The sequence below is a fragment of the Pteronotus mesoamericanus genome, unplaced genomic scaffold, assembly GCF_021234165.1.
Source record: "Pteronotus mesoamericanus isolate MK-2021 breed Mesoamerican mustached bat unplaced genomic scaffold, CSHL_Meso_final scaffold_54, whole genome shotgun sequence".
Classification (NCBI taxonomy): Eukaryota; Metazoa; Chordata; class Mammalia; order Chiroptera; family Mormoopidae; genus Pteronotus; species Pteronotus mesoamericanus.
In genome coordinates, this window is record NW_026555321.1 from 42627227 (window position 1) to 42646401 (window position 19175).

Genomic DNA, 19175 nt, shown 5'->3' on the forward strand with positions numbered 1-19175 from the left:
AACAAGAAAAAAAACAAAAGAACACTGGCTTAGATTAAGTCATGTTCCTATGAATCAAATGTATCTATCTCACAAAGTCAAAATCCTTAAAAAAAGATGGAACATGTCTCCTCTAAGAAGAAAGATCTACAATTTCAGAATGTTTCCCTGGATCATCTTAGCTCATCTCATTTATACATAAATTTTTGTGAAAATTTAAAAAAACCATCTTATTTTTAAAAAAACAAGAACTATGAGGAATTCATGATTTTTTAAACTGCAGTAAATTAATAAAAATTAATTTAACAATGATTATCCTTTCTGAGTTCTGTTTCTTATTTCACTTTAGAAGGAAAGACTGGCAAACCATTTTAAAATTAATCATCTCCTATCTATAAATTCTATGGCCTGGTTTATGTCTCGGAAATCTAAAATATACATGTAGTAGCTTGAAATGATAGATAAAACACAGATTCTATAAACAGTTAGAAAATTGAAATAAAGTGAGAAAATCAAGTACCTAGAACAGTCTTTTCATAGTACCTAGTACACAGTAGTGTTTGATAAATGTTCTTAATTAACGAAGGAAAGAATAAGTAAATGATGAGTGTAAAAAATAGCTGGCTACTGATATTTGCTAAATCACCTAAAATCCATAGTCAAAACATAGAAGAAAGTTGATAAAAATCTGATTAATCCTAGTTTTGAAAAATAATTTTTCTTAAATCACATCAGTTTACTCAAAGTCTAATTTCGTGGCAGAGCCTCAAATTTTAATCCCAGTTCTACCAATAACTGGGCTTCTGATCCTAAATGTAGGTGGTCTCTCAGGGTTTCTTCTGCTTTAAAATGCTGACCCTAATTTCCAAAGTAAATAAGAATTGAAATCTACTCTTTGCGCTTTTGTTAAAAAACATATTAATATTTATCCTTATTAGATAATAATATTTTAAAGGAATATAGATTGATATGACATTAAATACTAAATTTTACGTAATTTTTTTCTCATAAATTAATTTCCTATAATTTAGGAACTCCTGAGTTTATTTCAAAACTTAGCCTTAACTACCTGATTTCTTGACAACCTCAGTGCTCATTTATAAAAGAGCTATTGCAAGGATTAAAAGAGTTAAATGTGACATGCTTAGAAAGTCACAGGAACATAGAAAGTGCTCAATAAATCTATTACTATTATAATTAGTGGCTATTACATAATCCTCTAAATCTTCTTAAAAATACTGCTGGATTTCTAGTAAACAATGAAGCAGACCATATTTTTTTTAAAGTCTGACATAATGTTACTTTTGAAATTTAAAAAAAATCCTATCATTTCATGTCAACATATGCCAGTAAAACTCAAACTACCACCTCTGTATGATACTTAAAAATATAATTTTAAGCATCAAATATTAAGCTTCAATGTTAAAAATCTTACTTACGGATCTGCTTATTCTCCTTTGGTAACTGAATTTTGTTTGTTTGGCTGCTGCCTTCCAGGACAAACACAAAACTTTTAACTTCTTTATCAAACTCCTATACAACAAAAATGAAAATGATGGTTATTGAAGTATATTTTATTTGGCTTCTATTGTAAAATTGGAGCTGAAAACTAATAGGAAACAAGTCCCACATTCAAATGCCTTAAAAGTAGACTTAGGCCTTGATACTCTTACCCTGACACGTGCTGGGAATTGTCAAACAGAAGCCACACAAAGCCACTTGGCCAATTCTCTATTATATCAAGGCACTCTTCCTCCAAATATAAAAAACACTCTCCAAGATTAGGGATTCTCAAGTTACTAATTTTGAGTTTCCAGAGTTCATTTACCCTTCCTCTCCTTTAATCTGTGTATTTATTTCTAAGAGCACAGACTGAACATCATGTCCTGTTACAATATAGTAAATCATCTAACCTGTGTTGTAACCAGTCTGAAAGTTCCTTAATTTTTGGCGATGGCTCATAACAAAATTTATCATTGCCTATTTTTTTACTCATGCTGTAATTTGAAGTTCTATATTATTTACTTAAAACAAGTACAAATTAAAGTGTTACAATTAAGGTGACCTAAAGAACTAAGGTCAGAGAAACAGAAAAAGCAAAATGAAGCAAACCTGGATAAAACTTTTTAATGTCAGGGTCTAATTTCCATGAGTCAAAGTGGTACTGTTAACGGTTACTTTTTATGAACACAATTTCCAGTCTTTTGAGTATAAAACCCTTTTTACATTAAAATATTTCACAGGTCCTCCTACTCTCCTGTTTTGTGTATGTTAAGAAATGCATTAAGGTGGACTTTAAGGTGGTCTTAAGATGGCAGAAGAGTGACTGGAAGTCCCACTGACCTCCTCCCAGGACCAATCTGGAATTACAACTAAATTGTGGAGAAATCACCAGCAAAACAACAGAACAATAACAAGAGAGGAGCCTTAAAACCTCAGACAGACAGAGGAATTGGCTATAGAACCACCTAACTGGTAAGGAGTGTGGTGGAAGCTCAAGACAGTGGGCTAAGCACCCACGGGTGGCAGCACCAAGGGATATTGAAAAGGCCAGCTGGACCCCCTTGAGAAAAGCAGGGTCTAAACCACAAGTGGGGATCTCCAGCCTACAGCACCAGAGTCCAAAACACACGCAGATAACAGCCAGCTGTGAAAAGCGAAAGTGTGCTCTCTATCTGAGACAGGCAGCTGGAGATGCAAAGAGCCATTTAAAGAGCCAATGGAAAAGTTTGTAGTAGCAGCCACTTACCCTGGGCTCCAGCAAAGGTAGGGACAGAATGAGCTGCAGCTGCCTGAGGAGAGACTGGAGGAGGCTTGGGAGAAAGAACTGAGGAAGTGGATGGCAGGGTCCCAGTGCTGATCACCCCCAATATGGCAGCCGCCATCTTGTTCAGGCAGACCACTCCCCTGAGAGGCAGCAGCATGAAAGGACACAACAGCCCTGCCCACAGGAGGGACTTTGCCCCTCCCAGACAGCTGAGTGCAGAGTGACTAGACTAACAACTGGAGGAGACAGACACAGAAGTAGATTCCTGGAAGACTCTTAAAGAGTGCCTAATGTCAGATGGGGTAAAGAGCTGATATCATACGAGGCAGGTCCAGAAAGAAAGGAAAAAAAACCAGTCTCCTACCACAGAAGTTCACACCACAAAGTCAGGAAATCAAGAAAGATCAATTTAAGAAGCAGAAGCAAAAAAGAAGAGTATCACAAATAATGGGAAGAAAAAGAAATAGCCCCCAATCAAAGGGATAGGAGGAATCCCCACAAAGAGAACTAAATGAAATAGAGGAAATCAACTATCAGATATTGAGTTCAAAACAATGTTAATAAGGAATTCAATGAGCTCAGTGAGCTCAGAGAGAACTACAAAAAACTATAAGGAAACTATGAGGAACTTATTGCAAATGGTATCAGCATAAAAAAACACATAGAAACTATCAATAAGAGGCAAGAGGAAAAGAAGAATACAATCTCCTAATTAAAGAACGCAGTAGAAGGAATCAAAAGCAGGCTAGATGAAGCAGAGGATTGAATCAGTGAGCTGGATGACAAGGTAGAAAAGAAAGCTCCCAGAAAGAGCAAGAAAATGAAAAAAAGACTTGAAAAGAATGAAGAGATGTTTGGGGAAATGCAGGACAACCTGAAAAGTACTGATTTCCGTACAACAGGAATACCAGAATGAGAAGAGGAACAAGGAATAGAAAACCTGTTGAAAAAGTAATGATGGAAAACTTGCCTAATTTGAGGAGAGAAAAAGTCACACAGGAAGCACAGAGGGTCCCATTCCAGAGGAACTCAATGAGGCCCACTCCCAGACAAATCATCATTAAAATGGAAATATCAAACACGAACAGAATCCTAAAGGCAGCAAGGGAGAAACAGGTAGTAATACACAAGGGAGCCCCAATTTGGCTAGCCAGCTGACTTCTCCCCAGAAACACTCCAAGAGAAAAGGGAATGGCAAGAAATACTCCAAGTCATGAAAAGCCAGGGCCTTCAACCAAGACTGCACTATCCAGTAAGGCTCTCAATTAAAATGGAAGGCAAAGTAAGGAGATTCCCAGACAAAAGAAATATAAAAGACACCTCCATCAAACCAGCACTACAAGATATGCTAAAGGGACTGCTTTGAGAAGATGAAGAAAAGGGTAAGAAAGAGAGAATCATAGGTACAAAGGGCAAAAATGAATAAGTATCTAAATAACTGTAAATATAAATGGACTACATGCCCCAATCAAAAGACACAGGATAGCTGAATGGAGAAGAAAACATGACCCACACATTTGCAGCCTACAAGAGACCCATCCCAGAACAAAAGACCTACACAGGCCAAAAGTAAAGGGATGGAAAAAAATATTCCAAGCAAATGTACAGGGAAAAAAACCATGGGTAGTAACACTTATATCAGACAAAATAGATTTCAAAACAAAGGCCATAAAATGAGACCCTGAAGGACACTTTATAATACTCAAAGGATGAATCCATCAAGAAGACATAAACATTGTAAACATATATGCATCCAACACAGGAGCACCCAAATATATAAGGAAAATCTTGGAGGACTTCAAGAAAGATACAGAAAGCAACACACGGATAGTAGGGATTTTAACACCCCACTGTCAACAATGGATAGGTCTTCCAAACAAAAAATCAACAAGGATATTGTGAAATTTAATGACACATTAGAGCAAATGGACTTAACTGACATATATAGAACCTTTCATCCCAAAGAAGCATAATACACATTCTTTTTAAATGCATACGGAATAGTTTCAAGATAGACCACATTATATGACACAAAACAAGCGTCAACAAATTCAGGAAAATCAAAATCATAACAAGCATTTTCTTAGAACACAAGGGCTTCAAACTAGAAACAAAACTCAAAGAAAAAACTCAAAAACATTCAAACTCATAGAGATTGAAAAGTACACTATTAAATAATGGATGGGTCAATATTGAGATCAAAGAAGAAATCAAAAAGTTTCTGGAAAGAAATGAAAATGGACACACTACTGTCCAAAACCCTTAGGACACAGCGAAGGCAGTCCTGAGAGGGAAGTTCATACCAATACAGGCTTACTAAAAGAGATAGAAACATTTCAAATAAATGACCTAACACTCCAGCTTCAAGAACTGGAGAAACAACAACAAACACAGCCAAGAGTGAGTAGAAGGAAGGAAATAATCAAGGTTAGAGCAAAACGGAATGACACAGAGATGAAAAGAACAATTCCAAGGATCAACAAATCCAGGAGCTCGTTCTCTGAAGAGATAAACAAAATTGACAAGCCTTTAAGCACACTCATCACGCAAAAAAAGGGAGAGGACACAAATAAATAATATCAGAAATAAAAGAGGAAAGATTACAACTGATATCACAGAAATACAAAGGATTGTAAGAAACTACTATGAACAATTACTTACCAAGAAATTTAAAAACCTGGGTAAAATGGACAAATTTCTAGAAAAATATAACCTTCCCACATTGAATGAAGAAGAAGCTGAAACCCTCAACAGTCCGGTAAGAGCAGGTGAACTTGAAGCAGTAATCAAAAAACTCCAGGTACACAAAGGCCCTGAACCAGGCGGTTTCACAGGAGAATTTAAGGAAAAGCTAACCCCTGTCCTTCTCACACTATTCCAAAAAAGCCAAGAAGAGGGAGGACTCCAAAACTATTTTTATGAGGCCAGTGTCATCATAATCCCAAAACCAGATAAAGGCACAACAAAGAAAGAAAACTACAGGCCAATATCGCTGACAAACATAGATGCTAAAATCCTCAACAAAATATTGGCAAACCACATCCAGTAATATATCCACCATGATCAAGTGGGATTCATCCCAGGAATGCAAGGATGGTTCAATATTCACAAATCAATAAATGTAATACATCACATAAACAAAAGGAAGCACAAAAATCACTCATATCAATAGATGCAGAAAAAGCATTTAATAAGGTACGGCACCCATTTATCATAAAAAACTCAGCAAAATAGGAATAAAGGGTGCATACCTCAACATAATAAAGGCCATATATGAAAAATCTACAGCCAACATCATACTCAATGAGCAAAAACTAAAAGCTTACCCACTAAGATCAGGAACAAGACAAGGATGTCTGCTTTCACCACTTTGATTCAACATAAATTGGAGGTCCTAGTCACAGTGATCAGACAAGAATAAGAAATAAAAGGCATCCAAATTGGAAAGGAGGAAATAAAACTGTCATTGTTTGCAGATGACATGAATAGTGTACATAGAAAACCCCATAGGTTCCACCAAAAAACTACTCGACCTAATAAGGGAATTTGTCAAAACAGCAGGATACAAAGTCATTCAGAAATCGAAGCACTTTTGTACACCAAAACTGAAATATCAGAATCAGAAATCAGGAAAAAAATCCCCTTTGCTATATAGCAAAAAGATAAATAAAGGACCTAGGAATAAACCCAACCAAGGAGGTAAAAGGCCTGTAAGCAGAAAACTAGACAACACTGAAGCAAGAAATAAGGAAGACACAAATAAATGGAAGCATATACTGTATTCATGGATAGGAACAGTTAACATCATCAAAATGTCCATATTACCCAAAGCAATTTACAGATTCAATGCAATCCCTATTAAAATACCAATGATGTATTTCACAGACATAGAACAAACATTTAAAAAATGTATATGGAACCATACATGACCCTGAATAGCCACAGCAATTCTGAGACAGAAAAATAAAGTAGGAGGGATCACAATACCTGACATCAAACTATATTACAAGGCCACTGTAATCAAAACAGTCTGGTAGTGCCATAAGAACAGGCACATAGATCAATGGAACAGAATAGAGAGCCCAGAAATAAACCCATGTCTCTGTGGTCAGTTAATATTTAACAAAGGGTGCAGAAGCATAAAATGGAGTAAAAATAGTCTCTTCAACAAACGGTGTTTTGAGAGCTGGACAGCTACATGCAAAAAATTGAAATTCGACCAGTAACTTACACCATACACAAAAATAAATTCAAGATGGATGAAAGACTAAATATTAGTCACGACACCATAAAAGTCCTATAGGAGAACATAGGCAGGAAACTCTCAGATATCCCATGCAACAATATTTTCACCAATATGTCCCCTAGAGCAAGGGACATAAAGGAAAGAATAAACAAATGGGACTTCATCAAAATAAGAAGCTTCTACATGGCTAAAGAAAACCTCAGCAAAATGAAAAGGGAACCAACCGTATGGGAAAATATATTTGCCAATGATACTTCAGACAGGGGTTTGATCTCAAAATATATAAATAACTCACACGACTCGATCCAGGAAGTCAAACGATTCAATTAAAAAATGGGCAAAGGACCTGAACAGACACTTCTCCAAGGATGAGATGCAGAGGGCCCAGAGACTTATGAAAGGATGCTCAGCATCACTAACCACTAGAGAAATGCAAATTATAACCACAATGACATATCACTTCATACCAGTCAGAATAGCCATAATAAATAAATCAACAAACAAACAGGTGAGCATGTGGACAAAAAGGAACCCTAGTGCACTGTTGTTGGGAATGCAGACCGGTGCAGCCACTGTGGAAAACAGTTTGGAATTTCCTCAAAAAACTAAAAATGGAACTGCCTTTCGATCCAGCCATTCCACTGCTGGGATTATACCCTAAGAATCCCAAAACACAAATTCCAAAGAACCTATGCACCCCAATGTTCATAGCAGCCCTATTTACAGTAGCCATGTATTGGAAGCAACCTAAGTGCCCATCTGTAAATGCGTGGATTAAAATCTATGGTACATTTACACAATGGAATACTATGCAGCAGAAAGAAAGAAAGAGCTACAACCCTTCGCAACAGCATGGATGGAACTGGAGAGCATTATGCTGAAATAAGCCAGGTGTTAAAAGACAAATACCATATAATCTCACTTATAAGTGGAACCTAATCAGCAAAGCAAGCAGGCAAGGAAAATATGACCAGCAACACTGAAAGAAAGAAGAAACCTACAGGGATGGGAGGGAGAGAGGGCGGGGGTGGGGGCGGTTAGCAGGGAGGGGAAGGGAAGAGTCAAATCAAGGAAGAAGTGCAAAGGACACAGGGAAGAAGCCAATGTGGGGAAGGATTAAGGGTGGGAGGTAGGAGTAGGTGGGGCAGAAGAAAGTGGTGGCGGGTAAATGGAGACAAATGTATTTGAAAATTTTTAAAAAAGAGAAATAAATGTATTTATTAAAAAAAAGAAATGCATTACAACTAATGGCTGCTAAGAATTAAGTAACACTTTAATAAATTTATTATACCCATCACAATAGCATCTCTTATGTATTTGAAATGAATATACATACACAAAGTATGTTATTTATTCCATCTACACACAAGCTGGGCATATACTTAAAACCTTTTAACAGTTTAGCAAAATCTTCAGCTGGTTCATAAACTCCAGCGTAATCTGGTCCCTGCCCAATTTTTCAAACCCCATCTCCTACCTTGTACTCTCTCCTGTCTGCATCATAGCCTTAGTAGCCTTCTTGCAGTTTCTTAAAAATTCTAAAAAATCCTACACTCTCTCCTGACACAAGGACTTTGTACAAGGCTTTTCCCTTTCCCTGAAATGCTTTGCTCTCCACCAGCCCCACCCAGTGTCTCCTTAGCTGTTAAGAGATCAGGTGCCATTCCTTTGGGAAGCCTTTCCTAATTTCCTTGCTATACATCCTCACAGCATCATTTATCTCTCATTCATAGTAAGAGCTGCATAATTGTGAGCATTTACCCTCTCCATGCCTTAGTTTTATGGCCTATAAAAAGGACACAAAGATACCTACCTCACAAGACTATTGTACATATTACATAGCATACATAATGTACTTAATGCTGTGCTTGGCAATCAGTATGCACTCAATAGCAGTTTTAAAGTTATGTATAGAGCAGAGTCCCTAGAAAGGCATTTTTCTCTCGAGTGTACAGGAGGGAACAGAAAGAGAAAATAGGGATGTCTATCAAGAAACCTAAGTCTATATAGGTTTCTACATCTGGTAACAGAAAACTGAGGTAGTTTCTACCTGATGGCATTGGTTTTCCCCCATGAAATGGGGTGTGAGGTCTTCCGGTAAGTCGGGAGGACCTCTCTGGGTGTGGATTGGGGATGAGGATAGGGAGTTGGTGGTTGAAAAATCTGAAGATAATGGAGAAAGAATTATTTTAGAGATTTTTCTGGGGTGTTCAGGTTGAATTTATAGCATCTTCAAATATGAAAGACTGTAGGTATTTTCTCCAAAGGTACTGGGAAGCCCAGAGGCAGACAGATGACTCAGGATTCAGAAAGGGTTGGTGTTTGCTAGGCAGGGATGATGAAAGGACAAGGAGCACGGGCATTCAAGGTCTTGACCAGGCAGTGACTGAAATCATGGACTATGGATTCTACGCTAGAGAGAAAAGGAAGTGAAGACACAGAAAATAAACACATAAATAAAACTAAATATAGGGGAAAGTAGAATAGCCAATGACCTAAGCATCTCAATTGTATGTGGAAGAACAAACATAGTGGGAGTAACTGGGCAAAGCAGCCTGAGGAATTGAAGATTAGGGTCAAAGATGGCTGTCTTGATTTCTCAGTAATTTCAGAGGCCCTGCAGTTTGTGGTGATAAGATACAGGGTGTGACAGTGGGAATGAATGCTAAAATGAGTGGAACAGATCCTTAGAAATGAAGAAATCAAGAAACTAAGAAGCTAAAGATTTGGAGAGATTTTCCTCACAAATAATGAAATCACCTAAAACAAAAGCACGACTTGGTATACAGAGAAGAGCTGTGAGCTGCGTGCCCAAGTCTTAAACAACTGCAGAGTGGTGTCTGGGAGGACTGCAGGCAACAATGTCATGAAAGAATTTTGGAGTGAATGAACAGGAAAAACAGTTCTGAAAACTGACTGAGCCCATTTTGTTATAATTGTCACTCATCTTTCCAGGTTTTTGGTGGCTCTAATTCCTCACACTTACTTTCCAAATCACAGATGGACTGCCAAGGATCTTCCATTTTGCACCAGGATTTTTTCCCTGAGCGCTAAAGATTTCAACAAAAGGACCCCCCTAGAAAACAAAAATGAAATATTTAAATTAAAGTGAAAGACAGTGCTAAGGAGGAGATACAGCCCACCACATAGTCTACAACTTTTGTTCTGGCTTCTATCAGGTATGTAGATCAGGGAGAAAACATGATCCCTGTTATTATTTCTACTTTATAACTTGATTGTTATTTTTTAAGTATATTTTATTTATTATGCTATTACAGTTGTCCCAATTTTTTCTCCCCTTTATCCCCTTCCGCCCTGCACCCCCTCACCCTCCAGCATTCCCCTCCCTGCCACTTAGTTCATGTCCATGGGTCATACATATAAATTGTTTGGCTTCTCCACTTCCTATGTTATTCTTAACATCCCCATCTTTTTTGTACCTACCAATTATGCTTCTTATTCCCTGTACCTTTTCCCCCATTCTCCCCTCCCCCCTCCCCACTGATAACCCTCCATGTGATCTCGATTTCTGTGATTCTGTTCCTGTTCTAGTTTTTTGTTTAGTTTTTGTTTTTTAGGTTCATGACTGCAACTAGCCACAGCAGCTCTGATTTGAATCACCTTGGATTAATGGTTTAAGTAATTTTTTTAAAAGCATGTTAAACATAAATAAATTGTGCCATATAAACGTACAATCCCTCAGTGTGAGTCATTTATTTGACATGTATAGATCATGCTTACAAAACATCCTGTTCAACCCAGATTAATAAATTCTGATAATTATCTTTTGTTACAAGATTTTTAGTCATACTGGCCTGAGCTCCAGTATGAGATTTGGCATTAATTAACTACCTGAACTTGGAGTTACTTAACCTCCTGATTCTTCATCTGTAAAATGAATAGTAAACATAAACCATCAAGCACAATACCTTGCACATAACAAAAGCTCAATAATGCCAGCAATAATTATTTAAAAAGCAGCAAATACATACCATATTTTGCTGTGTATAATACACTCCTATGTATAATGTGCACCCACATTTTTGGCCCAAACTTTCAGGAAAAAAACCTTTTAAATTTTTAATTCAATTTTTAATTTATATTTAGATACTTGGTTTGTTTGGGTTTTTTTTTTTTTTGTATTATAAAGGAATTTTAGCATTTACTTTTGAAAATATTATGGTACCAGAAATCTTATGTAACAAATAATTATAAAACAAAAGGACAGATACAAGGTATTTCAGTACTACCCATGTATAATGTGCACCCTTATTTTTCCCTCAAAAATTTGGGCACAAAATTGTGCGTTAAAAATGGCAAAACACAGTAGTTTAGGCTGGTCAATAAAAAAGTTTGGGAGTGAGGGAAAGAATGATTCTTATTTTGAGAATTCCTATAATCTTTGTATACAGGGAGGAGAAAAAATAAGTTCAGAGTTGTTCATAAGGAAATACAATAATTATTAAATAATGATACAAGAATAAACTCTGTGTTTCACATACAACTGTAAGTCTACTTTTGCCCCACCCTATATACTTAATACATATTAATTTGGAGACCTCTAAAATCTGTACAAGAAAAATAGAGAATCTTATCTATAGATAAGCTAAATGTTCCCTACTATAAACCTAAGAACATGAAGAGAGATGCTTATGGAAGAACACTAAACACATTGCTAAATTTCCATCACCTTTCATGGTAAAGGAGAGGAATTAAGATGATTATCTTTGAGGAAGAGTTTATTGCAAGAAATTGAAAATGGAAATAAAGACTAAACATGGTTTTCTTTTATAGCCTGTTTAAATTATAAGCAGCGCATGAACAATTATGTCTGATTTTTGTAAAGAATTTCTAGCTTCTAATTTTTCTCAATAACATAAAGCTATTTTTGCTTCTGTGTTTTAAGACAGAATCACTTAAGACACTTAATTTCTTCTTCCTTAGGCAGTATTATGTGCAAACTGTGTGTGGATAGAATTACTATAGTTTCTGGGGTCAGGTCATATTTCATTATGAATTTTAAATTTAAGGCAGATTTTTTTGTTGCTTTTTTTTTTTTAAAGAAAATCCTTATACTGGTGAGATAGAAAACTGCCACTTCCCATTCCTTTTTCTCCTGTTTTCCAAGTTTCCCACAGTAGGAGTATGCTTTTTTTATATAACAATATAGTCTACCTATATGCAGGGAGTAAAACTCTCTAAAATCGTTCTAATAATTGGAATAGAAGAAAGAGAACTGCAAAATATTGTTGGGATACTCATGAGAAGGCAGGTAGTGTTTGGTGAAAAGGTAGAAGCAACAGTTGTAAACCAGTGGAGGACTGATCTAGCACAGGAACAAAGCAGTTCATGCTAACAGTAGGGCTAGGATGGAAAACATAGTAAATTGAGAATGTAAACTGAGGCAGAAGTGGGAAGGGGAGGGTAGGAGACTAGGGCAAAGGAAAAGCAGGAAGGGAGATGTCCCTGAAGTGAAGAAAGCAGGTCAGGCATTGAGACACTCTCAAGGATACTCAAGGTGTCTATGGAAGATCCAGAAAGTTTCTCCCCTGTGATCTTTGGACCACCTGAATTAGCATGAACTGAGGAGTAATTGTTACAAAGGTAAATTAACTAGACCCATCTACAGGGATTTTGATTCACTAATCTGGGGTGAGAGGCAGGAAATCTGCATTTTAACAAATATACTAAGTGATCCTAATATACCCCAGTGTTTGAGAATCACTGACCCCCAGGCTTGGAGAAAATAGCAAATAGCTAAAGTGCTTGCTCTCTCTCTAGGTTTAACCATTCAGTGCACTCACTCATTCACTTTCTTCTAGATAGCTTCTGATACACCGGTGTCCATCAGTACTGCGTACTCAAACCGCTTGTTAAAGCTCAAGCCCTGTCCTCGAGATTCTAATTCAGGAGTCTGGTTGGGGTTTAAGATCTGCATTTTAATCAGAATCTCAGGCACTCCCTATACCTTGAGAAACACTGAGCTGGAGACTGATCAAAGTCAAATCACAAGCCCAGGCGTTAGTTGCTTTTCTTTTTTCTTTCTTTTTGGATGAAGAACACATCCATTAATTCCTTCTTACCCCGAAAAAGATCATATTATGGGAGATTGGGGGAAACTTTGCCCTCGCCCCGAGCAGCAGCTACCTCACCCACGCCCCGAAACCTAAACAGACAGGTTAGGGAGCCGTTTTGGGTTACCTGGTACTCATTTTTGAACATTCCCGCGAGGGGGAGCCCGGGCTTGAGGGGCACGGAGTTCAGGGCTTCCAGCGAGTAACGTAACCCAGACGGCTGGAAATCGGTGGGCGGGAACCCCAAAGGCCCACGGGCAGGGAAGGGCTTCGTGGTTGGCCCTCACTCAGGCTCTTCTCAGCCCCGGGTCAGCTCCGCCTCGGGCCCCCGACCCGCACCATCGCGATACCCGCCTCTGGAGTGCCTGGGTGTGGGAGGGCGCAGCCGCCAGGGCGAACCCTAGAGAGTGATTGTGTGCGTAACCAACGTAACGGGGCGCCCGGCCAGGGAGGTACAGACAACCGGTAGCTTGCCCGGGAAAGGAAGGCGCGCTGCAGCTGGCGCTCTGTCCCACCCCGCCGCTGAGTCCGTACGGAAAAGAAGTGAGGAGGGGGGTGGGCGGAGCGGCGCCAACATTCTGGCCGCGCCCATTGGTTCTCAGGAGGCGCCTGCGCATTGCGCTGTTTGGACTTCCTGCCAGCAGGCACAGACTAGCGGTGACATTAGCGTTACCCAGGCAACTGAGAGAGTCCCTGAGAGGGGGTGGACTGCTCAGTCTGTGGCGCGCGTTCTTTTTAGGTCCTGACCTGTATCCGCAGAAAAAGCTTAAACTTAGCCTGGTTTAAGAGTTGTCACAGTTGCTGAACTCTATTCTAAACCTGTCGCGTCCTCTTTGTCTCTCTTCATTGTAAACACTGATAACTGGTAGGTTGCTGAAGGAAAGAGTGATGGAATCATGAAACCGGCACGTGGCCTTTGGTTTGAAGATTCCTAAACTTGGATTTGTTGAGGCAATAATAGGGTTTGTTAGCCCCTTCTATTGTTTTAGAAGGCCCAAGTGAGAGTATTTATTCAAGATGAGTGCACATGTTAAAAAGCCAAAGGTTTTTTCCCCTCAAAATAATTACATTATTGTGTCAGACTTTGTAAGTTTAACTCTTCAGTTAATTAATGTAGTTTTCATGTCAGAACTACTTTTACAAGGTAGATATTATTGCCAGTTTTTGGCTAAGGAACTGTGGCCCAGAGAGGTAAAAATAGCTTGCTCAAGAAGTAATGGAGCAAGTTTGGAGCTCTTTTCTGATGCTGTATTTAAGCTAGAGTTAGATCAGTGGCATAGGGCTGTTAATAATCAGGCACTGAAACGGGAAAAGGCAGAGTTTGTGCTGCCCTGTCACTACCAAAACCAATAAGCAGAGAAGGACTGAATCTTTATGGGTGCTTTATTCAGATGGCCCACGAACTGAGAAAACGGTGGGTTATGTACCCTAACAGACTTACATTTCCTTTAAAGCTAGCCTTTTTATAAGGAGGAAGAAGTATAGGCAAGGGATTTGGAATTCAGGAAAAAGTTAATCAGATAAAACTTCAGTCCGGCAATTTCCCGAACATCTGTTCATCCATTGACTTGTCATTTTCTTTCGGAGTCCTGTGTCTGGGGTGATTTTCTTTATCTGTGTCCTGGGCAGTGGAATGTCTCTCCCTGGAACACAATGGCTCAGATACCATTTTGATTGCCTGTAGTCCTCTTGGGGCACAAAGGTGGAATTGCTTGTGGTCTTCTGGAGTCAAGGTGGGCCTACCTTCAGTTCCTGAAACAATAGCTTTTTACACACATTAACTACTAAGCTTATTAACTATTACCTAAAACTAAAATTCCCAGCTCTTGAGGTCCCCACTCAGTATCACTCATGGAGTCACTATAGGCCAAATAGTTCACAGGTTCACAGCCCTGTGAGGTTAAGGGTTAGCTGAGAATAATGAGGTTTAGAGTTGATTAGGAATCTACTCAAGGATGCAATGTTGACTTTTAGTTATGGCTTACTCGGATGCTCTAATTCACTCAAAAGTCTCAAATATTTGTTTTCCCTACAATGTGCCAAGCACTCTGGATCATGTACAGGGTGTGAGAATTAATGTTATCTGGGCTTGCTCCTTAGCAGGACTAAGAATAGCAGATAAGGAACAAACTTACTTGAACACTTTCTCAAATACTCGATGTGTACAAGATAGACGTGGGATTATCATATAGCTGTAAATTGCAGTACAATATCTAGAATCTAGACTTTCTGATTTTTAGAGCTCAAATCTAGTCCAACAAGTTTTGGCAAAGCTCTGCTGGAGGTTTTGGGAATTATGGTCAATAGAAATGATCTCTGTTTTATAAGACTTGTTATCTAATGGAGGTATATTTATTCATTTATTTAACAGATAATTCCTAGGAATGCAATGTATTGTAGACACTATGTTAAGAGCTCAGTGCCCAGGGAAGGCCCCCATCTTTTTGGAGCTTACATATTAATGGTGTGAGACACAATAAATAAGTGAACGAACAAGTAATTACAGCTTGTGATAAATGCCATGAATCCAGTGACAGGAAATAGCATTGAAGGGTATATTAGTTTCCTCTGACTGTTGTAATGAATTAGGACAAAGAGGGTTGCTTGAAACAACAGAAATTTTCTTACTGTTTTGGAAACCAGAAGTCCAAAATCAAGTGTCAGCAGGGTGGCATTCCTTCTGTAGGCTCTAGAGGTGAATCTACTTTTTGCCTTTTCCAGCTTCTGGTGACTGTTGCTCTTTGACTTGTGGCTGCATCTTTACAATCTCTGCCTCCATGGCCACATTGCCTCTTTGTGTGTCTTCTCTGTGTGTCTTTTATAAGGGTAGTTGTGATGTCATTTTAAGGTTCACTTGGATAATTTAAGGTAATCTCCTTATTACAATATTCTTAACTTAGTCACACCTGCAAAGACACTTTTTTTTTCATGTAAGAATACATTCACATGTTCTAGGGGGTATATGTAGATATTCTTTTTGTGGCAGGGGGAAGGATGTGGCTTTTTTTTTTTTTTTTTTTTTTTTGCCTAACACAAAGGCGGACTTGACTGTAATACGAAGTAGCTTTTGATACATGCTATGAGAGGCAAACAATACCATGAGAGTACAGGAGGGATCTAGGAGACATCTTAAGGTTTTTAACAATTTCCTTGGGTCTCTGAGAAGGATACTTTGACATCATAGCTGAAGAGAAACCTACAACTTTATCCTATGTTATTTTCTTCCTATCTTTTATCATTGTCTGAATTTTACTTGTTTATTATCTGTCTTCAGCTATTAAAAAGTAAATTCTGTGAGGGTAAGGATTTCTTCTATGTTCATCTTTATATCTCATCTCCTAGAGTAGTATGTGGTACATGGTAGGTATTTTATAAACACATAGTTGTTGATTGAATTAAAGGCACCTTGTCCTTTCAACATCCAAAACAAAACTTCTCCGAACCAGAGCCTTTTTCATTCTTCCCAATCTTACTAATACCATAATGTCTCCTCTTCCCCACTCTGAATGGTAGGCAGCTTCTAAGGTGGCTCCTAGTTATCTGTCTTCTGGTATGTATGCCCTCTATGTACATTAATCTCCCCCTATATGTGGAGCAGACCTAGGGACTCACTTCTAATTAATATAAAATGGCAAAAGTGCCGAGATGTCATTTCTGAGACTGATTTTTTTCTTGCTTGCCTTTTTTCACTCCCTTGCTCTGATTTCCCTCTCCTTCTCTGTCCTCACCCTGAACAAAGCAAGTTGCTGTGTTGTGAATAGCCCCCCGGAGAGGTTCATCTGGCATGGAACCCATGGTGTCTCTGACCAACATGCAGTGAGGACTTAAGACCTATCAATAGCCACACTAGTGTATTTGGAAGTGAATCCTTTCCAAGTCTAGCCTTGAAGTGACTGCATCCCTGGAAACATCTTGCTGCAGCCTTATGATTATGCCCGAGGCACTCCACTAAATTGTACTCTGATTCCTAACCCACAGAAATTATATTTATTGTAAAGTGCTTTTAAGGTATTTTTTATACAGCAATAGATAATTAATACGTTTCCCATACCCAATCTGTCACCCAAACCTATTCATTTTATCTAAATATTTAAAAAATTGATCTTCCACTGTAGTTTATATAGGCATACCTTGGGGATATTGTGGTCTTAGTTCAGATCATCAGAATAAAATGATACTCACTTGTGGAGGGTCTTGCCTTCAATTTGTAAAAATTGCAGTATCTGTGAAATGCCATAAAACAGGTATGACTGTAGTCTGATTTACCTATGATTTCTCTTCCCTGAACTAATTTAATAGCCTCCTAATTCACACACCACTTTGGCCCTCTTTCAAATGCATGTCCACACTGCAGTCAGACTCATCTTTATAGAACACAAATCCAATCATATTAGTCCTTTGCTTTTAATCCTTTCATGACTATAAAACCTGTCGTTCTCTTTAGTTTCATTGTACATTCTTCAGTCCTCTTCATGTCAGTCACATTGAATTTTCTTTTAGTTTGCTTTCATTGTAGAGCCTTTGTGCTGCTGTCCTGCATGGATTACTTTTGCTCTCTTCTTTCTTTGGTTAAGGCCTACTTGTCCTATAGAGTTTAGATAAAGGGTCCCTTCTCAAAGATGCCTTCTCTGATCTCCCTGGCTTGATCAGATCCCCCGATTTATAGCTTTTCATAGCACCTTAGTTCTTAGAATTATTGGAATAATAATTAAAATTTTATATGTGTTTGTAATATTGGCCATCTCTGTTGGACTGTAGGTTTCAAGAGAGCAGGGACCATGTCTGTTTTGTTTATCCTTGAATCCCTAGTGCTTGGTATCTAGTTCAACTTTGTACCTGGTATAACAAAATAGTGACTGAATGAATGAATGAATGAATGAGTGAGGAGGTGGATGAATACAGACATATGCTTAAAAGGCAGACATAGGCTTTGGTGTTGAGAAAACAAGAAAGCAATTGAAAATACATTAAGGTAAAAGGGTCAATTAATAACATCAATTTATTGATAGGAAAAGTAGTCACAGAGTTGAAATGATTAATCACAGTATATCAGTAAGTCTCATTACTCAGGTGTTTCTATTTTCCATCACCTCTTTGTTCAATTAAAGGATGAAAGAACCAGTATCAGTTACTTCAAACTCCTTATTTACTTGAGAGAAAGTGCAATAATTGTCTAAGGCCCAATTGTCCAAGGGTTGCATCATTCCCTAACACTCTTAACTCCTAACAACTTCAAAAGACTTATAGTTGGACTTTTACTTAAAAGTATGGCATAGGGCCTATCCAGTCAATGGGCAATTCTTAAGGCGGCTCGGCTCAGATCAAAAATTTTTTGTTTATGGTAAAAACTGCCATTAACATTAACAATGTTGGCTATAAAACAAAATAAGAATGTACACTACTTTAACAATGTGAATTCAAAACCAGAAATAGAAAGAGATCTGATGATCTTATATCAAATGCCTTTGTTTGATTTGGATGAATGCAAGCTATGACCAAAAAGTTGGATTTGGCTATAACTTCAAGAATGGCTACTAGAATTCAGCACCCCATCACCCCATGCCCCTAAAAAGAGCCAGCCTGCCCAAACAACTTTGCTTAAGACAAGTTATTTATGTACATTATAAACAAGAGTAAAACAGTTTCTCTCTAATTGCTACAATTTTTAAAGAAATCAGTACATTTAGTAATTACATTAAATTGCTTAATTCGACAATGTAAAGAATTACTCACTTTACAAGCTTTAAAGTGCTTGTCTTTGTTCTACAAAGAAAGTAATTTGGTGGTGTATTAATATTATTAAAGGATATTGGATGCTGTTTAAAGTGGAATAGACTAGAAACAGCTTTTAAAATGTGGAGCCTTTGTATGCCAATGTAGTTATTTAATTTAGATGATATAATTATAAACTTGACAAGAAATAGTATTCTTTTGAACTAAAATGCACAGTGCTCACCACAATATAGTTGTACTTTATATTTGGTTATAGATAATAACCAAATCACTTAGCTTAATGGGAAGAAAATAATGTTGATTTGATGATCAAAATTTGTTGTGCTACACAATAATCTAGAGATGTTTAATTGTTGGAGGATTATTTTATTCTTTT

At 37.9% G+C, this 19175-nt stretch overlaps 1 protein-coding gene across 3 annotated transcripts in view; it reads right to left on the minus strand.

Annotated features, from left to right (window-relative positions):
• Positions 1 to 13233, minus strand: part of CFAP20DC (CFAP20 domain containing) — a 253337-nt gene extending 240104 nt beyond the window's left edge. For all 3 annotated transcript variants that reach the window (XM_054595084.1, XM_054595085.1, XM_054595083.1), the window contains exons 1-3: positions 13194 to 13233; positions 9979 to 10068; positions 1419 to 1512 (exon numbers count right to left, since the gene is read on the minus strand). In XM_054595084.1, the coding sequence (XP_054451059.1) occupies positions 1419 to 1512; positions 9979 to 10068; positions 13194 to 13214 (205 nt within the window). In that variant the 5' untranslated portion in view covers positions 13215 to 13233. The remainder of the gene's footprint in view (positions 1 to 1418; positions 1513 to 9978; positions 10069 to 13193) is intronic.
• Positions 13234 to 19175: the final 5942 nt, after the last annotated feature.